This window comes from Lepidothrix coronata, unplaced genomic scaffold, assembly GCF_001604755.1.
Source record: "Lepidothrix coronata isolate B3197 unplaced genomic scaffold, Lepidothrix_coronata-1.0 Scaffold7, whole genome shotgun sequence".
NCBI classification, from domain to species: domain Eukaryota; kingdom Metazoa; phylum Chordata; class Aves; order Passeriformes; family Pipridae; genus Lepidothrix; species Lepidothrix coronata.
In genome coordinates, this window is record NW_016690187.1 from 6,722,350 (window position 1) to 6,748,109 (window position 25,760).

The 25,760-nt window shown below is 37.3% G+C and overlaps 1 protein-coding gene across 9 annotated transcripts in view; it reads left to right on the plus strand.

Moving 5' to 3' along the window:
* ZNF385B (zinc finger protein 385B) overlaps positions 1 to 25,760 on the plus strand; it is a 167,146-nt gene that overhangs the window by 73,677 nt on the left and 67,709 nt on the right. Inside the window, exon 2 of one of the 9 annotated variants that reach the window (XM_017838883.1) lies at positions 3,639 to 3,872. The exons of 7 other annotated variants lie outside the window; for them this stretch is intronic. In XM_017838883.1, coding sequence (XP_017694372.1) covers positions 3,863 to 3,872 — 10 coding nt within the window. In that variant the 5' untranslated portion in view covers positions 3,639 to 3,862. Of the gene's footprint in view, positions 1 to 3,638; positions 3,873 to 7,010; positions 7,123 to 25,760 lie in introns of those variants that run through there. One more of the 9 variants, XM_017838905.1, reaches the window with a different exon arrangement.

Genomic DNA, 25,760 nt, shown 5'->3' on the forward strand with positions numbered 1-25,760 from the left:
CCTTGAATTTTAGAAGTGTGGGATTTGGCACTACCTGCGCTTCATAAAATGTGGATTACTGGTGCTGATCCTTTATGACAAGAGGTAGGGAGGGTAGTTGTGTTTTTTATTGAAAAAAGGTCCTTCCTTTCACTTCATTGGTTTAAGTCAATGTCTTGGAGGGTGCTTGTAGTTCATTAGTGTGATATTACACATATCGTTATAAATTCATTGAGATATTATTGATCTTCATTCTAGCTGTGATTTTAAGCAGTAAAATGCTACTGTTGCTACATATATGCAAAAATATTTCATGAGAAAAGCTGAGGATTAAAAATCACAATGGGTAGTACAATAACAATAAGGTCAAACCTTGGCTACTAAGTTTTGTCTTTTTCTTAACTTTATGTTCTTACTAGATGTAGCCCATTTGTTTTTTAGAGTTGTTTGTGCACAAAAAGCAAAGGACGAAACCTAAAGGATCCAAGCATGGCTGTGCAGAGAAGCCTTTTATGAATTTGACAGTAGAATGCTCTTATTGCTGTTTGGCACTAATCTCTACAGAACTGCTAAATTTTGGACTTCTTGGAAAGAAGATTTTTCTTGCTGATCAAGCTGAAAATACACCACATCTACGTACACAGCCAAAATGCTGCATGTCATACCTCAGTCTACTAGGGAGAGTTATATCAAAGCAATGTGGGAGGAGAGCATGAACGTAGAAAGAATCTAAGTGTAAACACTGTTTTTTGTATAAGTCGATGAATTCTGGCTGACTTCAGTTTGTTATTAGAAGTTGTTAGCTAGAGATTGTAAATAATGTATTACAAGTGCTCAAAATGTCGCTTCTACAGCCTCCAGATACAAGAGAGAAGATACGGGGAGGGCGGGGAATTTAAAACATGAAAAAAAACCCACAATCTCAGCATCTTAGCAGTTGAGCTGTATGTCAGCTTTTCTTTCTTTGACTATAGGAACTCCTTGTGAATGAGACCTGAGTGCATTTGCCTTCAGATAATCTCTTCAAGAGGTCTTTCTTTTGTCATTGGTCTGTGGTTCTAGTGTGCCTGCTTTTGTGCTCTCTCTCCTCCCTTTATTTAGATGTGTGGTGGTAGGTATGACACAGTGAACATTGTACCACTCTATTATTCTGGAAGGTCAGCACCTGATAGCTTCTTGGAAAAAAATGCATTCACTTTTATGTCTAATTTACCATTGTACCTTGCCTTGTTCCTTGTTCCACTTTCATCTTAATGTTTTTGCTTTCTTTTCATCTCTCCTTCTGTTATAATAACATTTACCCTTTCATTACTTTCCTCTCATACATATTACTGTCTGTAAGCCTTTCGTGTTCACCACCTTCCTCTTCTGTATTCCACTGTTTCTTCCAGCCACCTCTCCTTACCCTTGTGACTTCTTTAGCTCTTTAGCACCATCTATAATGCTGGAGCTGCGTGATCACCTCAGACTAGTGTTCCAAGAGGAGGTGCTGTCACCCTGCTTTCCTCCTCACCCACAGCACCTCTGTTTTGTGCTTGCACAAGTGCATTGCCTGCCCTCATACCTAGAAAGACCATCGTGCTAGTAGTGTGAAGGGGCATTCTGTGCTTTTATGGATCTCTGAGGAGGCCTTCTTGGACAAACGTGGAAGTCGGGGTATCTCCAAAACCTTGGGACAGTGGGTGTTAGTCGAGTAGGTGGGAGTTAGCAGTTGTTTTAAAGAGAGGGGGAGGAATTAAAACTGTGACTGTTTGTGCACTGAAGATCCCACTTTAGATATGAGCTAGATGGCAGGCTAAAATATTAAATCTGTGATTAGTGTGTCCTAAGGCCTTCTGCTTCAACAAGGGTCTGGTCTTCTGTGAGACAGGATATTATATGCTATTGAGAGGGAAATAGAAAGGATCTACAATGCGTTGAACTAGATAAATGGTTAAAACTGAACATGCTAGTGCACTGTAATGGTTTTAGCCAGGAACTATCAGACATTGCCAACAAAGAGACGTTACAGTCATTGAACAAGTGGTGGGAATGAGGGAAGTATGCCTCCCGGTTTGAGGGAGAAATAGTCCTTGCTGTTTTGTCTTGCTGCAATGCACTACATGCATATGGACCGTGTGAGACACTTCTGCAGTTAATAGAGAAATTTAAAAAAAATAAATTCCTCCGGTCCTCACAGAACATACAATTATTAATATTATTATCAGCATGAGACAACGTAGTATTTATTGAGAATACTAGTCATCTTGTGAAGTCATCAGACTCTATGTAAAACCCAAATAAAGTTTCATAGAAGTTTGGTGTTGCCAATCCCAAGTGTGCAATAAGAATGAGTCACATCTTCCAAGATTTGCTTTAAAAATCAGAGGTTTATTTTTAATTGGGTTTCATTTTTATTTGCCTTTTTATTTCAAAGCTGATTCATTTTTTCCACTGTTACCAATGCCCACACCCCTCCCTTTTTTTTTTTTTTTTTTTTTTTTTTTTTTTTTTTTTTAAGAAGGAGACTCTTAACAAGAGTACCAAATATTTCTGGACATGTAACATAGTTATGTAATTGCTGCCAAGTCATGTTGGCAGGCAATTATCAGAGTAATCCCCCTTTAGTGGAAGGGAGGAGTAGGAGGTTGTAGAATAAAATAAGATTAAGCTAAAATTTCATGTGTGCTGTTTTGAGTAACCAACAATCACATACAAGAGAAGAGTGTTGTCACTGGAACAATATGCTTTATTCAGGACTGGGTACAAAATTAACCTTGTCACAAAAAATTTGTCTAGTATTTCTAGATATGTGGAAATTTGTTCAAACTAGTTTGCTTTTCAGTGTTGTCTTTTACCCATCCTCTCATCCCTTCACTTTTGTAAAAAACAAATTAGGAGATCAAGTAATTCTTAACTCTATATATTTAACACAAAGCACTAAAGTGGAAGAATTATATAGATTACTAATCTTTAGTTCTCCATGAGGAGTTATCTGACATAACTGCAAATTTCATCAGATAAAAATCCTGGATGTATTTTTTTTTTCCCCTAAATAAAACTCTTTCTCTCAAGTATCCTTACTAGGATGTGCTTGAAAAAAGTCTGTTAGACTCAGAAGTTCTGTGCAGACCCCAGTTGTGGCATACTGACACACCATATCCCAAAGTGAGGGGCTGCAGGTTAGGAAGGTTCCTCTTTCAGTTAGAAGCTTTCAGATTATAGACCTTTTTTCTCTTCATAGGGAGGTTAATTTAAATTTTGAGGAAATAGTCTGTGGTAGATTTTAGTGGACCGTAGGTACTTGACGTGGTAGCAGCAGCATTCTAAATGTTTTTATTCCATGTCCAGTTTGGTCTTTGAGCTAAATAAAAAGTCCCAAACTATCTCCCTATTTGGATGTCTTTAAAAAAAGTCTTTTGTATCAGAGCAAATACAGCTGTGATGAAATCAAGCATTATGGAAAGATGGGACACTTACTTTTGCAAAACTTAAATTTAGCCTACCATTTATATTTTCCCTGATACACTGTGTTAGTTCTGTGGGGAGTATTTCTCTTGGTCAAAGATAAACAACTAGTTTAAAACCAATTTCAGGACAGATAAATTAAAATATGTTAGACTTTCTGTGAATTGATGACTTTCCCTTTTTTTTTTGTGGTTTTGTTACCTCAAGTTGAGGTGGCACAAGCTACCGCCCGTTTGCATCACTTCTGCATAGCCTGGAGAGGTATCGTTCACCAATGAGAGTGAAGTAGCTTTATGGGACAAGACATATTTCTAAGCAGCTCGAGTTCAAACTCAGACCTTGCTCCAAGTCAAAAAGGAACTTGTGAGAACATTCCCTTTGCTAGATCTATTGTGCAGAACTTTCTATTCTGCTGAATTAACTGTAGAAGAGAAACATGCTTTTGGGTAAGTAATTCCATGTGGAGGTTGAAATCTGTCTTTCAACTAGCTGCATAATAGAACGCTGTATGCTTGCTCCAGCTGTACGGAAGGAGAAATACAGACACTGTTTAGCTGATTTATTTTTAATAGCAATCCATTAGTGAATGCTGTGCTCATATGCTGTAGTTTAGGAACTGAGCAGTCAAATTAGGAAGTATTAGCACTGTAGGTGACTGTGATCTGGTTTTTTTAGATACTTTTTATCTTTAGGTAAACTGCGACAGAGAAATACAAATGCCAAAATCAGCATTTGAACTTTATCTTTTTTTTCCTTGCTCAGATGGTAATTGTGACATTTTCAGAAGGAAGGCTATAAATAAAACTCCTTGTTAGTAAGCCCATTGGAAGAATATATTTCTTAAATATGAAAATAAATTTTTCTTATTTGTGAGCATACTGATGGTTCACTGTAGAAAATTAATGCGGGATTATTATTTAATTTAATTTAATTTCCTTTTATCATTTTGCTGCTAAATCCTGTTGACTGATATTATGTTATGTAATAGTTTCAATAAGCATAAACAGTAGTAACATTTGAAGCAGGGAATGCTTTCATGTGCATTTTAAAGGACAATTTCAAATTTTTAAGCTTCTGAAATGTTAATGTGTTGCAGATTATACTGTATATTGCTTAGCTGCAATGTTAAAAGTGTGCATGATGCATTCAAAAAGTTCCTCTTAGGATGCCTTGCTGGGTCAAAAACATAAATGCTCTCTGTTTATTTTTAGATGATTAGCTTGGAGAAAACATTTTAAATTACGTTTTTTTTCATGCAAGGCAACCTTAACTGGAGGAATTTCATTGGTAGTTTTTTCAGATGACGAAATAAATAATAATAGAGTGCTCATTTGCTGTGAATTGAATGTTATAAAATACTTTCTGTTATATGCAAGTATGATCATCCTTGGGCTGTGGTAAATTCCATTTCATAGAATTCCATTGCTTTTAAAATTACTATGTTTTTCTCTCTCTTTTTTTAACTAAAACTGATGTGTATCCACTGACCATAATTTTTGGTTACTGTCACCTTATTTAACTTTCTAAAGACAAGAAAGTGGCCTGGAGAGGTGTTTTTGTAAGGCAGAGTTTAAGATTAGTGCAGTATTTAGCTTGGTCTAGCTGAATGGATTAGATTTCAGCAAATTAGGTTGCATGTTTGTATGTGCTTCAGGACAGCAAATAGAGCTACTTCATAAGCATTTATCCCTTGTTCTGTTCTCTCCTTATATGGGTCTGTGACACTGTTTTGTTTGGTGATCATAATTTTACATGTTAGGTGCTGTGTTCTTTGTGGTAGGGAAATGCTTTCTGATTTTTCTAGACTTTGCTTCTCTTTGTCATCTTGTATGTTCAGATATAGTCACCATAATAATTTGCTGTACTGCACAGAAATACATGTTGTAGAAGGTTTTAACAGAGAAGCCTGGAAGAAATCTGGTGACTTGGTTGTTCCTGTTTCTCATTTACTTGATTGCAGCAATCTGTACTTAGAAATATTAATTCTATCTGAAGTTGGAGCAGTGCACACCTTCCATGCTGCCTTCAGGATGCTTTGTTAAACATCACTAGACATAATTTCCCTGTGCTGCCATTATCATGGTAATGTTTAGATTCACATTTGTCTTTCCTTTTCCAGTGTGGTTCATCTGACAACCCACATAAAGGGCCACTCTGCTGTGCATTGTCTGCAGCAAATGGCTACTGGGCAGTGCACACAGCCTAAAAATCTTGGGCTGTTCCTGACTCCTAGGGAACATGGCATAGGCAATGGGCAGTCCATGCTGGCCAGGCATCATCTGTCTGCAGCTCTTGGCTAGCAGATAGCAAGTCAAGCTGGCACAATTCTGGCAAAATGGTTTACAAGCTGAGAGAGAGAAGTGAGAGTCCAAAAATTGGTATCAAGCCTTTGGAGACAGTTGCAACGCGATGAAAACAAAAGAGAAAATTCTGTCTATTCAGAAAGTGGAAAAAACCTGACAAAAACAAACAAACAAAGCAAAAAGAAAAATCCAACCAACCAAAGAAAACCCAAACCTGCCAAACTCAACCAAACAAAACCCCAGTTTTAACCCATCAAACTGCTTTATGCAGAACATGCAGCTCTGTTACACCCAGAGAGACAATCTGATGAGATGGGAAACCCAATAAAACCTGTAAACTTGTGCACCAGGTATGGTACAAATTTTGGCAAGAGCTGAGCAACACAAATGCTAGCAGATGAGGAAAAACTTCCAGGCCTTGCTGGTGGCAGTGACTACCTGTGACCCTGCTTTCGAGGAAGCAGGCACAGGGCTCTGAGTCATAGGGACAAGAGGCAGCAGTGGGGGTCAGAAAGGGTCCTGGAAAGGGGGTGTTTGAACAGGACTCTGAATTTGTAGTAAGTGTCTTGGTAAAGAAGGGTAGTCCATAAGTACAGAAGTACCCTGCCATAGCTTTCCCAATGATATCTCCAAAAGATAGTAACTTAAAAAGGAAAGATGAAATCAGCTTTACAGGTAAGCAAGAATTTCTGTGGTGGGCACTGGTAATGAACAGTGTGCCAATAAAATTTATGTCAAAGGTTTGCATTTACATAGGTGAATATTCCAGATGCATGTACAGATTTCTTGATTTTGCAAACAGGTATTTGGGTTTAGTCAGTACTTGAAAATTTGGCCTTTGGGGAAAAAATGCTTTTATGTTCTGTAATACTAAAATGCTTTGAGCAAAGTTTAAAATTATTATATTCTATAGCTGAGGGAACATTGAGATCTTTTGGAATGACTTATTCAAATATCCTTATGGTTGATGGTGTATTTGTATTTGAATAAATTCGGGAAAGATTCGTCCTAAGCTGTTTCTATCCAGAACTACTTTAAAGAAACAGGAAAATATAATCATTTCATCACTTAAAGCTGCTTTAACCTTCAGGGGAAAAAGGGTTACTACTTAAATTTCAGATGAAAGGAGTGTTTTGTGAATTCATCTGTGTCATGTATTCATACCTGAATTAAAATGAGCCATGATGTACTGCACTTTCTCAGGAACATTACATAAACTTCCTTGTTCTAAACCATGCACAAGTTTGAAAAGTGCATACAGAACTGAAAGAAACTTTGCAGTAGTTTCTCCACAAGCAGGAAGCCTAATATTTACACAACAATCAATAGAGTAAAGAACACGGAGACAAGCAGCACTCTCTCCTACGAAACTTGGTTTAACTGGTAAAAGAAGGTAGGATCTATATGAACAACAAGTTTCTTTTTAGTAAGATCTGTACAGTTGGGGATGGGTTTGGCTTGAATTCTGCGGAACCTTGTTGGCCAAAGTTTGGAGTTGTGCAATTAAAACAAGGGATTGTTTTTAAGTATGTTATATTTGGAACAGTTTTCTCCTGCTTTAGTTTCTGGGATTTTGATCCCAGAAAACTACTTTCAGTAGTGTTTTGGTGAGACTCTAAAGAAGATTAGTTGAGGAAAAATCTGATCCTGATACAGCTTGCTTTGCAATAGATAAGGAGTTTCTTTGTGTATGATTAACTTATATCTTCCTCTGATTGTTTCCTGTCATGTTTATTTGTTTGTATTGTGTGCTTTTAGGGAGAATTTAGGGAAGCAAGAATGCATTGACCTCAGTGCAATTAGAAAGGGACAAGAGGTGACAGGGACAGTATACTTATTATTTCTTGTTATTATCTGATCTACAGGGCTAATAGTATTATCTGACAATAAAAGTTGGCAGTTTTCAATTGAAGCAAAAAGTTTCAGGAACTTTTTCAACATCCTTCCTGTGAGGATTCAGGAAAATATTGTTTTTCCCTAAGTTCTGTGGTTAGTCACATATGCTACCTACAAAGAATGGTTGACAGAAGGACCTGCCTGTCCTCATACCCCTGAAGGAAACTTGTCCATTTTCACTGCTCTAGTGTTGTAGGAGACCAGGTGTGTGTAGGTGGCAGGTATGGCATGAGCTTTAGATGTAGCATGCTCCTTTCCCAGGCTCATCAAGAGTTTCTGGTAGGTTGTTGAAATCTCGCTGAGGATAAGGACTGATGATTTGCAACACTTAAGAAGGGTACACTAATAAATCAAAGATTAGGTGGATTGGCTTAGGAGATTCTTCCATATACAAAGAGTAAATGAAAATATCAGAAATTCCCTCAAAATTTTAAGAATTCTTCAGAGTGGATAGCATCAGGTAACCTTAATTGGGTTTTTCTTCATTCAAGCGTATATGCCCTCAAGTTACTCATAATAGCTCTTTGGAGAAGTGACTTGAAATTTAAAACAATAATAAAAATTTAAAGTAGGCAAGAAATACTTCAGCTAATAGACTGACAAATTAAAAGTTACTGAGGAATGTGGTCTTGCAATAAGATGTAGTGTGCAAACCTGTTGCTTTTTGTAGTAATGCAACCCAGACAGTGAAGTTCAGCTTATACTATGAAACCAAATTTAATTTTGTAGTCTTAGTGATTGAAATCTGGTTTATTAGGTAATTTCATTAACAGTTATTACCAAAGAGAAATGTCTTTCACGTTTCAAAGGGCAGTGTTCCCCAAAGAACTTATATACACCCTGCAGGCATAAATCCAAACCAATGTCCAGTGTTCCTTGATAAAGTAAATTGCTTTGTTTGAAGAGGTAATGACTGGTACAACAGCGATAAATGCAGTTATCCACAAGTGATGAAGCATCTCACCAACATTAACACAGGGTACTTCCTGTATGTTATTTTCAAAGCCCACCTGCTGGCCATCTGGATCTTCATGTCCATGCAGAACTTCATTTGATGCTGTTTTCTTTTTTAGCACCCTGCTTGTATGGGTGTGCTTGTGTGGTGCTAGTATAAAAAGAGAGACTTTGATATGTAGCTAAACTACTACTTTCAAAGTGATTTTTAATCTTTTCCTCTGATTTTAGAAGGTATTTACACAGTAACTAAAATATATGTCCCTGGTGATGCTGTGCTTTGTGCTAAAATGAAGTTGGTAACTAGAGAATCAGATTGTTATTTCTATATTTTTATGATGAATCTGAGGAAAGACAGAGCTTTCAGAATAGAGGACAGAAAATTTCTTTTTGAACTCTTCCCCTTTGTCACTGCACAACAATACATGCATTGTTAAATGTCAAGACGTTTGCTCAATGCAATGCCCAAGTTTGTCTCACCGTATCTTGCTCCTTCTTACCTGTATTTCTTGTTCTTGCTCGGTAAAGCACACAGTCCTTTCACCTTATTACACAAAACCACAATATTGCTTAACAACTTGGAATGGTGTGCTCCTTAAGCCTGTAGAATAGTCTGTTTTGATTGATTGAGAAAAGGCTAATACAATTAAAACCCCAAAACAAAACACTGCCCCCTGAAAACCCTAAACTTGTCATATACTTCTGTTGTGTTCAATTTAGAATACTTTTTGTTTATGCTTGTAAATAAGCCAAATTATAATATATCCTTGTATATAATATGTAAATTTAAAAATAGAATTATAACTATTGCAGGGTCTGGAGAATTAAATTACTTTTATGTTGCTTAAGATTACTTAGGGATACAGTCCTACTGTGTTCTTATGAAAGAAGTTCTTGCTGACACACCAGGAGGCCTTCATGAAACTAGACTTAAATGCAACAGTTACAGCAAGAGGCTAATGAGTCAGCCACAGGTCAGCTTTTCCTTTAAGAAGTGTGATGTATTTATAAAGCAACATCCAATGATTAGTTTAAAATAAAGATGTGTAAAGATACAGTTTTGTCTAAATTCCTTGGCTTTTTTAGGTTTTGGGGTTTTTTTGGTAGCTCATTAGAAGAATTCTCAAAAGGTGGCTAATTCGTAATCTTAGTAGTGTTTGCAATGCTTCCAGGCCTTGCTATTAGGTTGATTAATGTGCTTTGTCTCCAGTGTAAAAATTAATCAGGTTTTTTTTATATTAACAATAGCTCTTTAGGGACTATTGTATCTGTCTGTCATGATGTTGTGGTGGCACAGCTGAAAGAGGTAGAAATGTCACTAATAGGTCTAAAAAACAGTTCTGAAGTGGTCTTTGAAAAGCTAGTGCCAACTTCCTGAAATGACAAGTAGTAGCACAGCAGAACAAGAAAGCACATGAAAAGAGAGTAATTCAAAGTGTTTAAAGCTTTTGAAAAGATTGAGGAATAAGGATAGATTCAATCCTATGGTTTAACTGAAAAAGCAATTTATATGCTTATGTGATTTTGATGGCACTGAAAGAGTAGCTGTTCAGCCAGTAAAAGATGTAGGGAATACTGGGAGTAGGGTGTCCATCTCTCTTTTCCAGTCTTTTTATAGCTTATGGCATGTGCTAAGCTATGAAGCTGAGTGACCAGGTTTTACAAGGTTCCCTGTGAATATTGTTCTTTAAATTTTTATCTTGTAATTCTGTTTTTGTTGGAAACTTTGCTGCTTGGTGCACTGCAATGAGGAGTTGGCCTCTGAAGTGATATATTGTATTTCTGACATGCTTTTAAACAAAAGGCTGATCACCATCTCCGCTGCTGATCAGTTGCATAATGTGCTGTAGGTCACACTCTGTCAGAGGCACATGCTTCAGCTCAAAGTGCTGTGGCTGGCTTGCTCAGTCTTTATTTTTCACTTGTGTAGTTCCTCTGAGGCTGGTGAAATTAATCTAGTGGACAAGACCATATGTGAGAAATAGGTTAGCAATCCACAGAATCTGGTCTTTGTCCAATTTAAATGAAAGATAAGTCTTAGAAGGGGGGGCATTTTCATTTTAGTTCTGCATCTTGAGTGCAAAGGAGTCCATGGGGAATGATGTGCATTTCTGATTAAATAGAACTCCAGCTATTGAACAAAATTAATCAGCTTTTCACTGAGCATACTCAATAGTAAAGGTATACTTTAAGATCAGCACTGTTAGAGACGATACGATTACTCTGTGGCTCTTTGCTCTTTAGATTTTTAAATTATCATAATTATCACATTTAAAATACATTTTTTAAGTTTTAATATTAAAGTACTATTGAAAAACAAATGAAACTGATATTGAACACATGAAAATAGGCTCCACTCAGTTATTTCATTACTTTCTGATCTTCCTTTAAAAGTCCTAAGCCATTTGGTCTTCCTGGCTTTCCGTTTGCTTTATTGAATAGAATGCTTTGGTTATTGGTTTTCCCAATATTAAACCTTTGGAATACCATTCATTTCTTCCATCTTATTATTCCTAACTATAACTCCAGTGTATCAAACTAAGGGACACACTTAGCTTGCAGTATTTATGCCTCAAACATTTGTAGTGCAGTGAGGGCTTCAGATATTAATTTCCTTTTAAATTAGTCTTAGCAATAGCAGTAGGAATGGTGTTCTATGGTTGTGTCTAAGGGTCTTAACAACCTCATTAGAATGTTTATTTCAAAATTGTCTATATCAAGTCAACTCACAGATACCTTTCAAGCAAGGCTTTCCCTGCAGTGGAGTTAGTCAGTGGTTCTGTCCTGGTCACCAGGTGACATTGGGTATTCTGCTATTTGGTTGTTGCTGTTCCTTTGTGTGCAGTAACCTTGGAGCTACTTTTAGTGGCATACTTTGTGCATGTGTGGTGCTTTGAAACACATTTCATTACATGAAAGGTCTTTAAGCCAAATGCTTACTTCCAGCAGCTGTAAATGGTATCACTTTACTGTTTTAGCAGTCTGCTCTTGGGACATTAAGAGCAGTATCATTTTACTTTTTGAGTCACTGTTCAAGTTTGGCCATTGAGAAATAATATCAGATAATGAAAGGGATGGGGTCCTATTACAGCTTAGTAATAGTAAAACAAGCAGATAAAACCAGCTAAATAACCCTTTTTCTTCTCCTTATGAAGCCAATTAAATTAAAAGTAAAGACTTCCTATACTATGGTGTGATACTTAAGAGGCTACTAATAGTCTTAATGTTTCAATAATACATTACCAGGATCTGAATAGCTCTTTGAGTTAAAAGGAATGAGCGGTTTTTGTGGACTGGGAAGGTGAGCTGATTACAGAAAAACTAACCACAGAACAAACATTAGAACTTTCTAATACTTGATCTAAATAGGAAAGATCCATCCAGATACATTTAACATGCTAAATCCATAAACCTAGGGATTCATTTTGCTAATAGTTGGAGGGCTAGTTGTAAGATTTGGGAAATCCTTCTGTTACAGCCGTTTGAGAAGTACTTTGAGATGTAGTTATGCAAGTCTAACAAAATGAGGATCTCAGCACCGTATTTGCTTTTTCAAAATAAACAAAGACTTCTACTGGAAAGAGAGGAATTGTTTCTTGTAAATCCAGATATCAGGGATTGAAATCCTAGACCCTTAGAACAGGGAACATATAAGAAATATTAGGAAGCATGACAAAGTTTCTATGAAGTCAGTATTTTGTATCCAGTTGTGAGTCATTCTGTGCTTAAAAATGATATAATTCCATCAATTGAGAATACAAATCCAGGGGGAATTTTAAAGTCTTTCATCAGAATTTTAAAACCATGATACCCTAAGGATTACTTCCCAATGGAAACATGAATGTAAATAACGATGAATCTGATAATGACCTCTGCAAAATTACACAAACTCCTATTAAATTGCATCTGGAACAATTGCTTACACCAAAAGGATCAAAAAGCTGAAATATGGACTTACTGGAAAAGCAGCAAAGTTTCTTAATTTGAGCTATTACAAGGACATTATATGGTGGCTGTAACAGCTTTGCCATGCTCTGTCCAGAGCCCTTTGCTCTGAGCAGCAGTGCAGCTTCTCTCTGCCAAACTTCTTGAGGGTAGGCTTCCTGCATCTGTGCCTTCACACCAAGAAAGTCCTTTTCTCACTGACTACAGTGCAACTAGGAAGTATTAAGCTAGTATAGCAAGCTAAACCAGTTAAGTCTCTGGTTTATGTGTTTCTAGCAAACTTCTGTTTGCTAGAAGTTGCTAGATAATCTGTGGGCGTGTTTACCAGTTTCTGCATCATTTTTCATAACTTGATTGGATACCTTCTAAAATTTTGTTAGAACTCTATTTACCCTTTGTCTTAAATGCAGTTCTTCCTTTGCACTTGTGTATTCTGGGTACCCTACTCCTTCACCCTCAGTTTATCTAGATATTGTTCTTCTTTATAATTATTTCAAGGCATTATTTTTTTTTTAATCTTGTCACATGAAAGACAGACTCATATTTTGTCTGAGGAAGTTGTATGTCTGGGCTGTAATCAGGTTTCCTTAAATGGATGAAACTGGATGCCAGTACAGTGCATCTCACAATTTTGTGTGAATAGCTATTAAGTTTTAAATGCACACCCTTTCATATTCCTCATATTTTCTGAATATGTGTTAATCTTCAAATACAATTTGTCCTTGATGTTTTCAGTTTCTTGCATTATTTCTTTCTGAGTTTCATCTGAGATCTTTTTCATTGAAAATTCTTTTCTAAAAGTCTTTCCCCTATAAAATGATCTTTCCATAACCTTTTAAATTGAAGCCTTTTATTTCCTGCCCTATCACATCTTTTTTTTAGATTGTGTTTCAGAGGAGATTCTTCTCTCCCAAGGTGGGAGCAATTCCAAACATATTTGATAAAAATGTCACTGGGACTGAGTCTGAGGCTGCCACTCAACTGTTTTCCTTTTCCCTTTGAGTTTTACCTCATTTCATTGTGTGTGGACTTCTTTCCCTTCCACTCAGGCTTGACTGAGTGGAGACCTCATTGCAGTTACAACTTCCTCATGAGGGGAAGAGGAGGGGGGCAGGCACTGATCTGTTCTCTGTGGTGACCAGTGACAGGACCTGAGGAAATGGCCTGAAGTTGTGTCAGGGGAGGTTTGATTGGATATTAGAAAAAGGTTCTTCACCCAGAGGGTGATTGAGCACTGCAACAGGCTCCCCAGGGAAGTGGTCACAGCACCAAGTGTGACAGAGTTCAAGAAGGATTTGAATGATACTCTCAGGTACATGGTGTGACTCTTGGGGATGGTCCTGTGCAGGGCTAAGGGCTGGAGTCAGTGATCCTTGTGGGTCCCTTCCAGCTTGGCATATTCTGTGATTCTGTGACTATGGGGGCACAAAGATCAGAAACTTGATTTTGTTCGCAGATTTGTCTTTTCCCTTCATGCCCATCTTTGAGAGGTGTGGAATTGGACTTGGCAATCTGTCAGAGGGGATGTGCCAGACTGCATTTTTCTGTCTGTAGCTGGAGATCAGTGTGTTGGCTCACGCTCCCTGAATCCAGCAGTTGCTGCAGTACTGGTGGGGTGTTGCCCAAGTCCTAGCCTTCCACTGCCCCTGATGGATGCTTTTCCAACAGGGGTGTTGTGTCCTATTATCGGGCATCTCTGTTAGAGGCTGTTGATGCCTCTGAATAAGACTCCGTGAGAGGAGAGCACTCTCTCTTTTTGAAATGAGCTCCTGTCTTGCTGGGCACCTGCCCAGATCATTTGCTTAAGCTGTGCAATCTCTGTGTGATTGAAAAAGTCTGGAGCAGGACCTGTTGAGGCAAAGCTGAGGTTGGAATAATGCAACTCGTGAGAGTGGGGAAGTAGCTTATTTAAAATACTGTCATGCCCTTTTTTTGATGAAATTGAAAATTTGAGGAAATATTCGATTAATATTTTGATAAAATATTCCCACTCTTGTTTGTTATGATTGTTTGCATAATGTCCTTTAGTAACTGTAGATGAGTGATGGCTGAGGTGCTGAATTAAATAATTGTAATAAAAACTTTTTTTCATCCTTTTTTCTCTTCTTCTCCCTCAAGCCATGGAAAAGTATTTGCTCAAAAGAACAAAAAAGTAGCAGTTTTTAAGAATTTTATTTCCACTTTAAGCATCTTTGCTATAGATCATTGAATTTGTAAAATTAGAATGAATCTGTTTTTAATTTCAGTTTATCATTAGAATGTTCTCACTCAGCTGGAAACTTCCAACCTAGAGGAACAGACCTCCGCTGTTACAGCCTGCCTGTTCTTTCGTATGTTAACATTTAATATTTTTGCTTCTGTGTGAGCTCCAAAGTCAATTCAAGGCTTCTTAGCAAAAGCAGATTTTGTCCAATGTGAGTAAAAGATCATAATCTTCGGTGTAAAGTGTTCTTTCTGAAGTGTCAACAAAATGTATTTTGGCATAGAGGCCAGGTTGTTGAAAGCTGAGGGTTTGCAAGAGGCTACTGTAGAGGTAAAAGCAGCCTCAAGTGGGATGTCAGGGCTGTGGGGAGCAAAGGCAGGGGGATGAGACAATTCAGTGAGTGGGAAAGGGCATGCAGGAGTCTTTCAGCAGGGAAATCTGGTGAGGAGGAGGAAGAATCATCTTTCTCAGTCTTCCTTCCCCTCCTGTCCCTTATCCCCTTTCACTTGCTCTCTTGCTAGAACATTTCCTCCTGACTGTATTATCCTGCCTCATGGGAACAGACAAGTCAGGGGCTGCTCATGGGGCAGGAAATTAAGGGGCTAAAGCTACTCCTGCTGCTGGGGGAGGATCAGGCAGCAGCCCATGGGAATAGGTTTTGTGTTCATGCTGCCACTAAGGTGTTGGGAGCAAGACAGCAGTGTCAAGTGGAGGGTGAGGAGAAGGCTCTTGGATAGGAAAATATTCCTTCAGCTGTCCCTGACAGCTGCTTGCTTTATCTGCTAGTTGGCTTTGCAAGACAAGACTCTGCTTTACTGCATTTTGTTTGTACCAAACCAGGGATAATCTGCTATTTATAATCATCTTTATAAATTCTCTAACTCACCAACAACAGAATTTAAGATAGAAAATGTAATACTTACTTTGATCCCATGTGTTCTGTCCAGTCAGGAGCAGGAGCTGTGGGAACATGGAAGGATTTAAACATCTAGGACTGGAATCTGAAAGGTGCCAAGTATCCCAGGGCTGAGTGCCCTCAATTCCCATCAGTTGCAAGTTACACTGTAATGTGAGTTAATGGATTATGAGCAGAGAGCAGTGGGATTCACCTGTTAGTCTGAGCTTCTGCACATAGTCTGTGTAGGAAGGGTTATACTAGAGAGAAAACAGATCTGTGTGGCTAGAGGAAAAAGTTCAAGGAGAGGATCCTCGGGTTTTTTCCCAAGTTGTGTTGTGTTCCTATCATTGGAACAGCACTTTACTTGAGGTGGTGAAGCACTTGGTGAGGAAGATGAAGCATGGAACTTCCTTATTCCTTCCCACTTTGAGTGTTTTTGCAAATAGGAAGAGATAATAAGGTAAGCATCTTGGTGCGACAGCTGTATCTGGGATATGGGACTGGAGTCAACTTCTGTGTTTATTTCTTGTGCCACAGCAGGCAGACAGTCTCCTCTGCCTCTGTTCATTGCCAGCGGGACTAGGGTGGGCAGGAGGAAACACAACTCTCTTTTGTATTTGTCTTTATTTTTGAGCAAGGCTTTGATTAAAAACTTACTATATAAAATAACTTCCATTAAACCCATAGATTCCATACCGGCAAGTACCATTCAATTACTAAAGAATAACCATTTCTCAAGCATTAAAATTGCTATTCAGCTGTTCTTTTGTCTCCATGGCTACTTTAAGTGTAACAACAAAGCAGTAGGTGATGTTGTCAGCCAAAAAATCTGTAACGTTCAAGTGACTGTTGATAGCAACAAAATGGATGCCAGTGCAATGTCACTTAGAGCCAGTAATAGATACTGCACTTATGGCTGTAGAATAACAGCATGGGACATTTTGAAGGAGAAAATATACCAGGAAAAGTAAGGTTGATACAATTGGCAGCTTTTATAAATTATACATGAAGTACTGCTTTAAAATTCACCAGGAAACTGTAGTTTATCATCTCTAATGGTATGAATTGCATGAAGAGTGAAGAGCTCCTTGTATGTACAATATGTGCCACCTGGAGAGGAGCTCAAGCTTTTTTCTCAGTTTCTTGATGGAACAGAGAACAAGAGTCGCTTTAGAAAAGTGAGATCCATTCCTAAAGGGGATAAAAGTTAAAGTTCTCATCTGGCTTTGGTGCTCATCCAAAAAGGAAATATGTTTAACAAAGAAAGGGCAGTGCTTTTCTTACAAATAATAAAATAAAAATCGATTTGGGAAGAATTATCATCGGGTTTAGATATCAATCCCATGGTGGCCAGGGGTTTGGATATTTTACTGACATGTAAAATTGAAAATAATTCATGGGGAAAAAGCTGTGAGAAAAATCAGACTGAACACTGCTGAGACTAGTGCTGGAAACCAACTATGAGAGAAAAATTTCAAAAAAGGATGATTGATGTTAAAGCAGGGAGAATAGGAATTATAGTAGGTTTTATGTAGTTGAGACATGCTAAATGAGGAAATTAATTCTTAAAAGTAGTGACAGATTATTTAATGAAAATAAAACTATTATTTTAAGTAATTAGTGTCTAATATTTGACAAATCTATATGAGCTGTTGGTGCTGGATGTACTGTAGGAATTCTGCCTCTTAATATGTATGTATGCATGCTGTCAGTGCAGCGTGTACCAAGACACCTTTTGGAATCTTAAATTAGCTGAATTGGAGTGCCACTTTCTCCAGTTAATGTATCATGTTATTGCTCCATATTTTGTAGAAGTGTCACCTCATTTATTGAATATGAAGTTCTTGAGTGTTTGAACTGTCTGTTATCAAAGAAGGCTTTTCTCCTCTATGAGAAAGATGGAGAATAGAAAGTACAACCAGTTGTTCTTCAGAGTCTGACTTGACAGCATCACACAAACCCTCTCTTAATGCAGGCAAACAGAACAGCTTCATTCACTGACAACAGCACAGGGTACCATCTGATGTCTGTTTTAGACTTCAGAGAACTGGACAGATACCCATGTGGTCTTTGGTTACTCATGGATCCAGTTATACTGTTTGTGTCCTTCCTTAATGAAGATAACATTAGTGTATTTTATTTGTTTTATTCTAATAATTTAGCTGCTTGCACTATGAAACACATCCACTTCTTGATGAAAGTTAATTTCCATTTTTATTTTAATTTTTTTTCAGATATAAAAGCTTTCTGAGCAGTCTTTTGGTTTTCAAAGTCTGTAGATGAACCCAAAGCATGCATGTAATTCAAATAAAATAAGAGTTATTGACACTCCCAGTTAATTAGACTTAAAACTCTTAGTGAAACTGAAATTCTAACCTACATCGTTCTCAACCTTTCATATGTTGACTTCTTGTGTGACAAAACTTAAGCTGAGATCTTATAGCATTTGTTCCTTTGTTTGCTTACAACTTCTGCTGTACAGTTTGAGAGCAGATCTGCTTAAGGGAGCAATGCAGCCACTGCTCTGATTAACATTGGAACATTTCAAATAGCACTCTTACAAGATATTTCTTACTTGGTGTTAACAGCTTCATAGCTGTCCTGTGAAAAGTTCAGTATTAGTTTGAATGAACTAATGACATTTTTGTCTCGGATATTTTCTCCTATATTTTTTTAAAGCTTATTCAAATATGTACCTTTCAAAATATGGACTACTTCAGGGAGCTCTTTGTGGAAAGCACTCATGTGGCTCTCTGCAAGGGGTGTCTTCCAGATCAGTGCTTGAACTTATTTTGTGTTAAGCTGCAATGATGAAATGTGTAATGATTACAGGAGCAGGGTCTCGGGACAGCAAGTCGCCGTGGGTGGGGTGGGACCCCTCAAGGCAGGGTCTCCTGCTGTGCTGTGAGAGTTACCAACACCAGTAGGCACGTGGTGCTGAGGAGAGATACCAGTCAGATGGGGAAGAGTTACTCATCTTGCATACTCTTAGCAATTCTGCCACCAGCACATTGGTGTGATGTCAGGGCAAGCAGCTGAGAATACAGTACGTGCTTGACTGTCAGCTGAAAGGCACTGCAGAGAAATTCACAAATATCAAGATTTCTGTCATATTTACTTTTAACCTGCTCATTCACTTGTCAGATATATTCAACTATCTGTAAATCAGTAAAAGAAGAGAGAATAGTGGAAATGTATGTGAGACTGAAACAAACCTGGGCAAATAAATGTTCTTGATGAGGTTAATTGGTATGGGTCACTGGAAGTGTGGGACTGTAGTTGCCAGGTCACTTAATGAAATGAATTTATTTTTTTCATGAGAGACAGACTAACAGCAGCACTTGAGACTGACAGGCTCCTTTTTGCACAGTGGTTATAATACAAGTGCTGAAGGCTTCTCTGTACCTGTGTGCTCTCCTGAGGACAGGTACATATGTAATAGGGCCAAATGTGACTGTATGTCACTGAAGGCCACCAGGTAACTCCAGACTGGCCTCAAACTGAGCAGTGCCTGCTTAAGTCAGTATCCTCTCAGTTTTGATTCTGGGAAATCAAATCTACTCACTCAATCGGTGAAATTTTATATCCTATTTCAGCCCTCTTCCCTTTACTTGAATCTTTTGGGAAGTGTTTCCCTTCTGACATGTTGTGTGTGTTTCATGTCACAGTGCCAAAGTTGTTCAACCTACAAGCAAAGCTGTTAGTGCCCTTAAGTCCAGCCCTATAAACTCTTCTGACAACTGAAATTTATGTACAATTCTTTTTTTTTTTTGCTGTGATTTAGCACCAGTGACAATTTTCTTTGCAAGCCAAGTATATGTTTTTACTTTTGTAATATAAAATTTCCATTATAATTGAAACTTGAAGGAGTGGGATTCCAGAACTTCAGGGAAAGGTGGGCCATAGGTCTATATTGTTCTCACCACTATTAGACAGAACAGTTCTTTCAACATCTAGTTGCTATTGAAGGATGAACTTTGAAATGCCTCAGCAATTGTTATAACTCCATCAATTAGTCTGCACAATTAACAACTATCATCTTTCTAGTTATTTTCCTCTATATTTTCTCTCAAGTAATTAAAGTTCCAGACTATAAGCAAGTTCTTGACACTTGTCATTATTTGCTATTTACTCTGCAAATATCGCATAATTTTCCTTACCCTTCTTTTAACTATGAGATGTATTAGGAATTTTTGTAGTTTCTAGTCAATAGATCTGTTCAAAGATGTGATTTTCTTTTTGAGATACACACATATACAGAAAATACGCCAAATTCCATGGAGCCATGAACAGTCTTTTTTTTAACTTCTCCTACCAGCTTTTCACTTTACCTTTACTTATTTTCCCTCTGTTCTGAGTGCTATTTGTAGTAAAGCAATTTTCAAATAATGTGGAGTTTGACTGACACTGTAGATTTAAGGTAGAATTCTTGTTTTATTTCATGTAGATGGATTGGGTGATTTGAGATTCACTGTCCTTACTTTCCATGATTCAGTGATCAGCTTTTAATCAAAATGTTTTGATGTGTCCAGTAATAATGGCTGAAAGTTGCCTTCACTCTAGAAAAAGTAAATATAAATCCTTTGATAGATATCTTGCTTTGTTGCAACTTGCACAAATCCTAATGTCCCTAAATGAAAGCTCTTTCTGCTTTTTATTGATTCAGCTCACAGTGCTTTCCATGCAAGCAAATTCTTACAGTAGGTGTAAGGGGCATGGCAACTGGCAACTGTGTTCAGGGTGTTTTATCATGAACTTTGCTAGGAATGCATTATGGAAAATTAGCATTTAAAATCAGATACCACTGATATTTAGGAATAAAAATGTAAATCTTGTATTTACTGCAAAGATTAGCAACACTTCTCTTGACTATGATGCATGTTTGTCCTTAATATGAAAATATAAGTGTACCCTGAGCAAAAGTGCCCAGTTTCATTACAACTGTGGATCTTCCCATTTCATGTGCAGTGGTAGCATGACTCTGTAGAAAATGCTTTGACAAAAATAGTATTTATATAAAGTGGAAAATTCCACTTGCAGGATGGGAGGGAGTCTTAGCAACCTTTTTTTCTCATAATTTGCAACTGCTACTGTATTGAATACTAAACTGTTCAGTTGTCAACAACCAAATTTGACAGAAACGTAAAAAGTTTTTCTGCTTTACTTCTCTGCAGGAATAGGTACATAATTCCAGAGTAATTTCGTTAGTGTTTATATTGTTTTCTGCACTTCAAATGCAAAAAACTGCAAGTACCATCAGAAAATAAAAATGCAAATTTCAGACAGTAATAAGTGATCTTGTTTCTTAAACTAAAGCCTTTTACTACTTTATATAAAGAAATATTGAGCTATTTCTATGTGATAATATTAAGCTTTTGACAACTTTGTGGAGGAAGGACCTAGTTTTGTGCTGTAGAATGGACCCGATAAAATACACTGCTCTGGGAACATCACTGATGTTAGCTGGTAACATATGTTTGTGGTTTTGTTTGCATCTGATAACTTTTTTTTTTAATTGATCTCTTGACCAAAATGATAAAACTCTTTGTGAAAGACATAGCCTCCTTGAAATCAAGCAAGACCTAGCTTGTACTTCATAAAATAAAACTTTGACGCTGACTATAAATACCTTCTTGCAAATCATGGTACCCATTGCTGGTCATCTAATCCTCTCCTCGTCAGTGTGGAATTGCTTCTCTTGGATATACAGCACCATTTTATTCAGTCTTGATACAAATACAGGTGTGATTGACAATCTCAAATTCCCTTGGGAGACTATTTCCACAATTTGATTCATCTAAAAAAGGCTGCCACCGTGAACATTAAATATCACCCAGAATAATCTTGATGTCAAGAAGCTTTCTCAAAATGTTCAGACCTGTTTTTCTCACTTATATCCTTTAATTTCAGTTCTCTCTATTCTCCAAAGCTTTTGGAATTCTGCACCTCAGAAGTCTTTTAAATAACTGTACCCCTTCTTGCCTCTACATCTGTCATGTATTGTTCCAAGAGTGTCCATATTTAACTTTTTGTATTTTCTAGACTTCCTAGAGCGTGCTTTACCTCAGTCTCTTTTCAATTTTTAAATCCTTTTCCAGTTAAAAGATACCTACTGCTCAACACAATAAGGTTTATCAGAGAGGGACTGATAAGTCCTTCCTTCATGTAAGGGATACATTAATACTTTGAGATTTGTCCCTCATGCTGTGGCCAGATTATTAGGCTTCTATCAAATGGGCTTTTTCCTCCTTCACCTTAGTTGCTACTCTGGCAGGTCAATCCCTCATTCTTGCAACTCAAATTCTATTTGGAAACACATCAAACGTTTTTACTATTTATGCCTTTTTTCATATTTCTCACTGCATGACCAAGGGCACTAAAGATTTTTCAGACAAAATGTTCAGATATTTTTTTATTTTCTGTAGTTTTTGTCTAAGTCTTTTTAACTCTGCACCACTACCTGATGGAGGGATTTATCAATCTATAACTAGCCCAACATATAAAGACCAGGTGGTTTTAGATTGATTTACAGATTTTCCCCACTGTTTTATTTGAATATATACATACACAAATAGAAATACTGGGCAATGATCATCTTGTCCAAACCACTGTTCTTGTAGGCACAGAAATTTACAATCTCAAAATTAGCTGAAGTTTTCTAAAGCTTGCCCACCGGAATCCAGTTGCTTTTGTGATTTCCTCTTATTCCCATTTAAAGTTAATTTTTCCTATCCTTCATCATGCATACCAAGAATTAAATACTGTGCTGCTGATGAGATCTCATGTCACAGGATGACTGCTTCTCAGTTTGTGTTGAAGAAATATTTCCTCTATTTTTTTTCATGTTGAAAGATTGCTCTTCTGGAGTCCTTTGTTGCAATCAGTGATGTTAAATGTGGGGAACAAAAGGAAAACGTTTATAGTTATTTTCTATTCTGGCTCCAGTGTTGTCTAAAGACATACCTATCTCTTTTTTTTTTTTTAATTGAAGTGTCAGTCATGGTACTCAATTCAAATGTGCATTCTGTATGTCACATTTGAAATATGTGACATACATTTCCATTCTTTAATAATAGAAAAGACATCTGAGGATTAAATTTTACTTGGTATGACTTTTATTTTTTAGTGTAACTTTTAGAAGTGTTTAATAGAAGATGTTTGAATTTCATGTCTTGTGGAAAAGGAGTTGTAGAAGCCTGAATTTCTGTGTTGGCAGAAAGATGTAAGATTAAAAACTGTCTTTGCAAAACTTATTGTGAAATGGAACTTAAATTAAAAACAAACAAAAAACCCAAACAAAAAGCAAACCCAAAATTTAATACATGTCAGATCTTTGAAGTAGATTTAGAATAAGTTACATTTTCCTCATCAGTCTGAACATTCTACTACTGGCAAATGGACTTATTCTTTTATTTCCTCCACTCTGACTATACTTTTTCAAATGTCTAAGAATCTTTTCCTTTGGAACCAGCTAAGGTCATCATTCATTTTCCTGATCAAAGTCCATAAAAGCAAGTTAATGGTAAGTTCAGTTGTCTGATCTCCTGTGCTGAGAGGCATATACTATAGCAATGGAGAAGTTTCACCCAGACTCTTATATCGAATACTTCCATAGCACTGTGTTGAAAATTCTGGAAAAAGGACACAGAAGTTCCAAGGGTATAGGTACTGCCAGTGGAGTGGAGGGAGATCACTTATGCTGTCTCTTGAAGGTGACCATGTTAAAAAATTTGGGCTCCTGTTGGTGGTTGAACTGCAACTGCAAAATGCTAGTTCAGAGCTGCTTTCTTAATCAGCTGCTTAAGGAACTTCAGCTCCTGAATTAGGGACTTTGGTTAGAATCCTTAGGTTATACGGCAGTGAGGGTATTCTGGGGTATGGTTTCACTCTGAAAGACGGTATCTTTGGGGAAATGTGTCCTATTTTAAACCCATTCTGGAATGCATGCTTAACGTGAAACTGTGTCTGGTGTATCCACCGGAACGTATAAGCCTTGACCTTAATTAAGGAACCAGTCTTTCATCCCTGTCTTTGCAACCTTCTCTTGCCAAATTTAGTATGCTGCTGTAACAGATACTTATGCAAGATGTTATAATACAGACATCTGCATAGAAATGGATGGAGAGCTGCAAAGTGTAGTACAGTATATGTGGTAATAAATAGAGGAGCGGGTAACCTGCGGTGCTGTTCCTGCACAAGTCATTCTGCATTACTTGCTTGCTGCGTTCCTCCTACTACAAATGCTGCTATCTGTGTAACATTGTAGTTGTTCCCCTCTTCCCATTCAGAGTTTGTACATTTCACATCCTGACGAAGTTTCTCTGTGCGGCAGTTTGAGAACTATTAGTCAACAAAGAGCCTGCGGTAATTTCTGTTGATGCAGTATCAAAATGAGCGCAATTGACAACAAGTACCTTGGTATCATCCTCTTACCATTGCTTTGCGTTGGGAAAGGTTAGCTATAGTGTCTGACCTGGCAGCTGCTGCTTCTACACAGACCTCCTCCTGCTGAAGTTAGTCAGCCAAATTTTACACTTGTGCTGCTGCTAATCTTAGTGATTCTGTCGACTTAAAAGGAATCATGGCAGATTTGCACCAGGGTAATAGATTCAAGTTTTTGCTGGAGTTTTGTACGTCACGCGTTGTACCTCCATGTTGTAAGTTTGTAAAAGTAATCTTGCTTCCCTTGGTTTCACAAATAAACCAATTATCAGGGAAAAGCAGAGGTTTATTATAGAGTCTTTTTAAGATTTCTTTATGTCTAAAAGTATACTCATCAAATGCCTTCATCTGTGATTTTAAAATCTTACACAAATAATTCTCTCCTCAATATTCTGGGTTGCATTTCAGGGTTTTTGCTCTCCCTGTTGCAGTGAGTGGCATTATAGCTACTAGAAATGTCACTGGGGGAGGAAGCCGTGCCTTTGCATGAGCAATATTTTTTCCTCCTTGCTGCATTTTGCCAGTTCTTCCCACTTCACAAAACGAAAACATCCTTTCTTTGAATTACATAGTTTCAACTGTCATTGTTAAGTTTTGAATTGTTTAGATATAGGAAGTCACATTTCAAACCATAAACTTCCTGTAAAATTGGCATTGTCTTTCAGTCAGAAAAACCTCTCTTACTACAGCCTTGCCTATTGCTAGGTGTGAAGTTAGGTCTAACGTGTGTAGTACTCTTGAGATTTAAGAATTTTTTGAAACAATAATTTAAAGCCCAGTGATTGGGAATTTAAGCACATTCCTAAATCAGGAATCAGAACAGAGGAGGAAAAAAAAAAAGGTGAGGTGTTCATTTCTTCTTTCTCACTGCTCAGAATTTTAGGCTCAGTTATTTACCATAGTATATAACCAGGGATTTAGAAAGTGAAAGGGTGAGGGAAGTGCATCTGCCTTTTCCAGGAGGCAAGGTGGAGCATGTATGCTGCTTAGATTCATCTTTAAACTAGCATTTAGAATACCTGAATATTGAGTATTCATATTGCTTTTAAAATTAGAGTGAAATCTTACACTTATTTTTGAGATAGTGCAAAGCATATTTTTTGGATGTGAGGGGGAGTTGCTTTTTAATAGAAAAAAGATGGCAGAATAGCCATCTTGTCTGATTTTTAAGTTTGCAGCAAAAGGTTGCTACAAACTTTGCTACAAAAGGTTTCTTCTAAAGAAACTCTAATAAGAGTACAACAGCAAACTTTCCCATGGCAGAGGCAAGTTAGGAAGTGTGGCAAGGATAATTTGACTAAACTATAAAATTCTTATGGACTCAAGCACAAGAACTGTAGGTACAGATAGGAAATGGAAAGTAGTTTAAATTGCTAAGAGTGATGAAAAAAGAGTAATGTGAATCTGTAGGAAAAATGAAACTGAAATAAGCATCAGACTTTAAGGAATCTTTCTGTTAGTGCACTTACAATACTTAGAGACTACCAAATAAAAAGGTGGATTGTTATTCTGTGAAAGGCTGAGGAAGCCAAGAAGTTTGGGTTGCTTGGTGCCATTTTTGCACTACTTTTGGTTAGAAAGATCAATTGTGTTAATGTGGCAGTCATCCATATAAATAACAGATATTATTTACTCTGACCCTGTAAGAACGGGTCAGAATGTCTCTATAAACTAGAATCTTCAAAGTACTGAC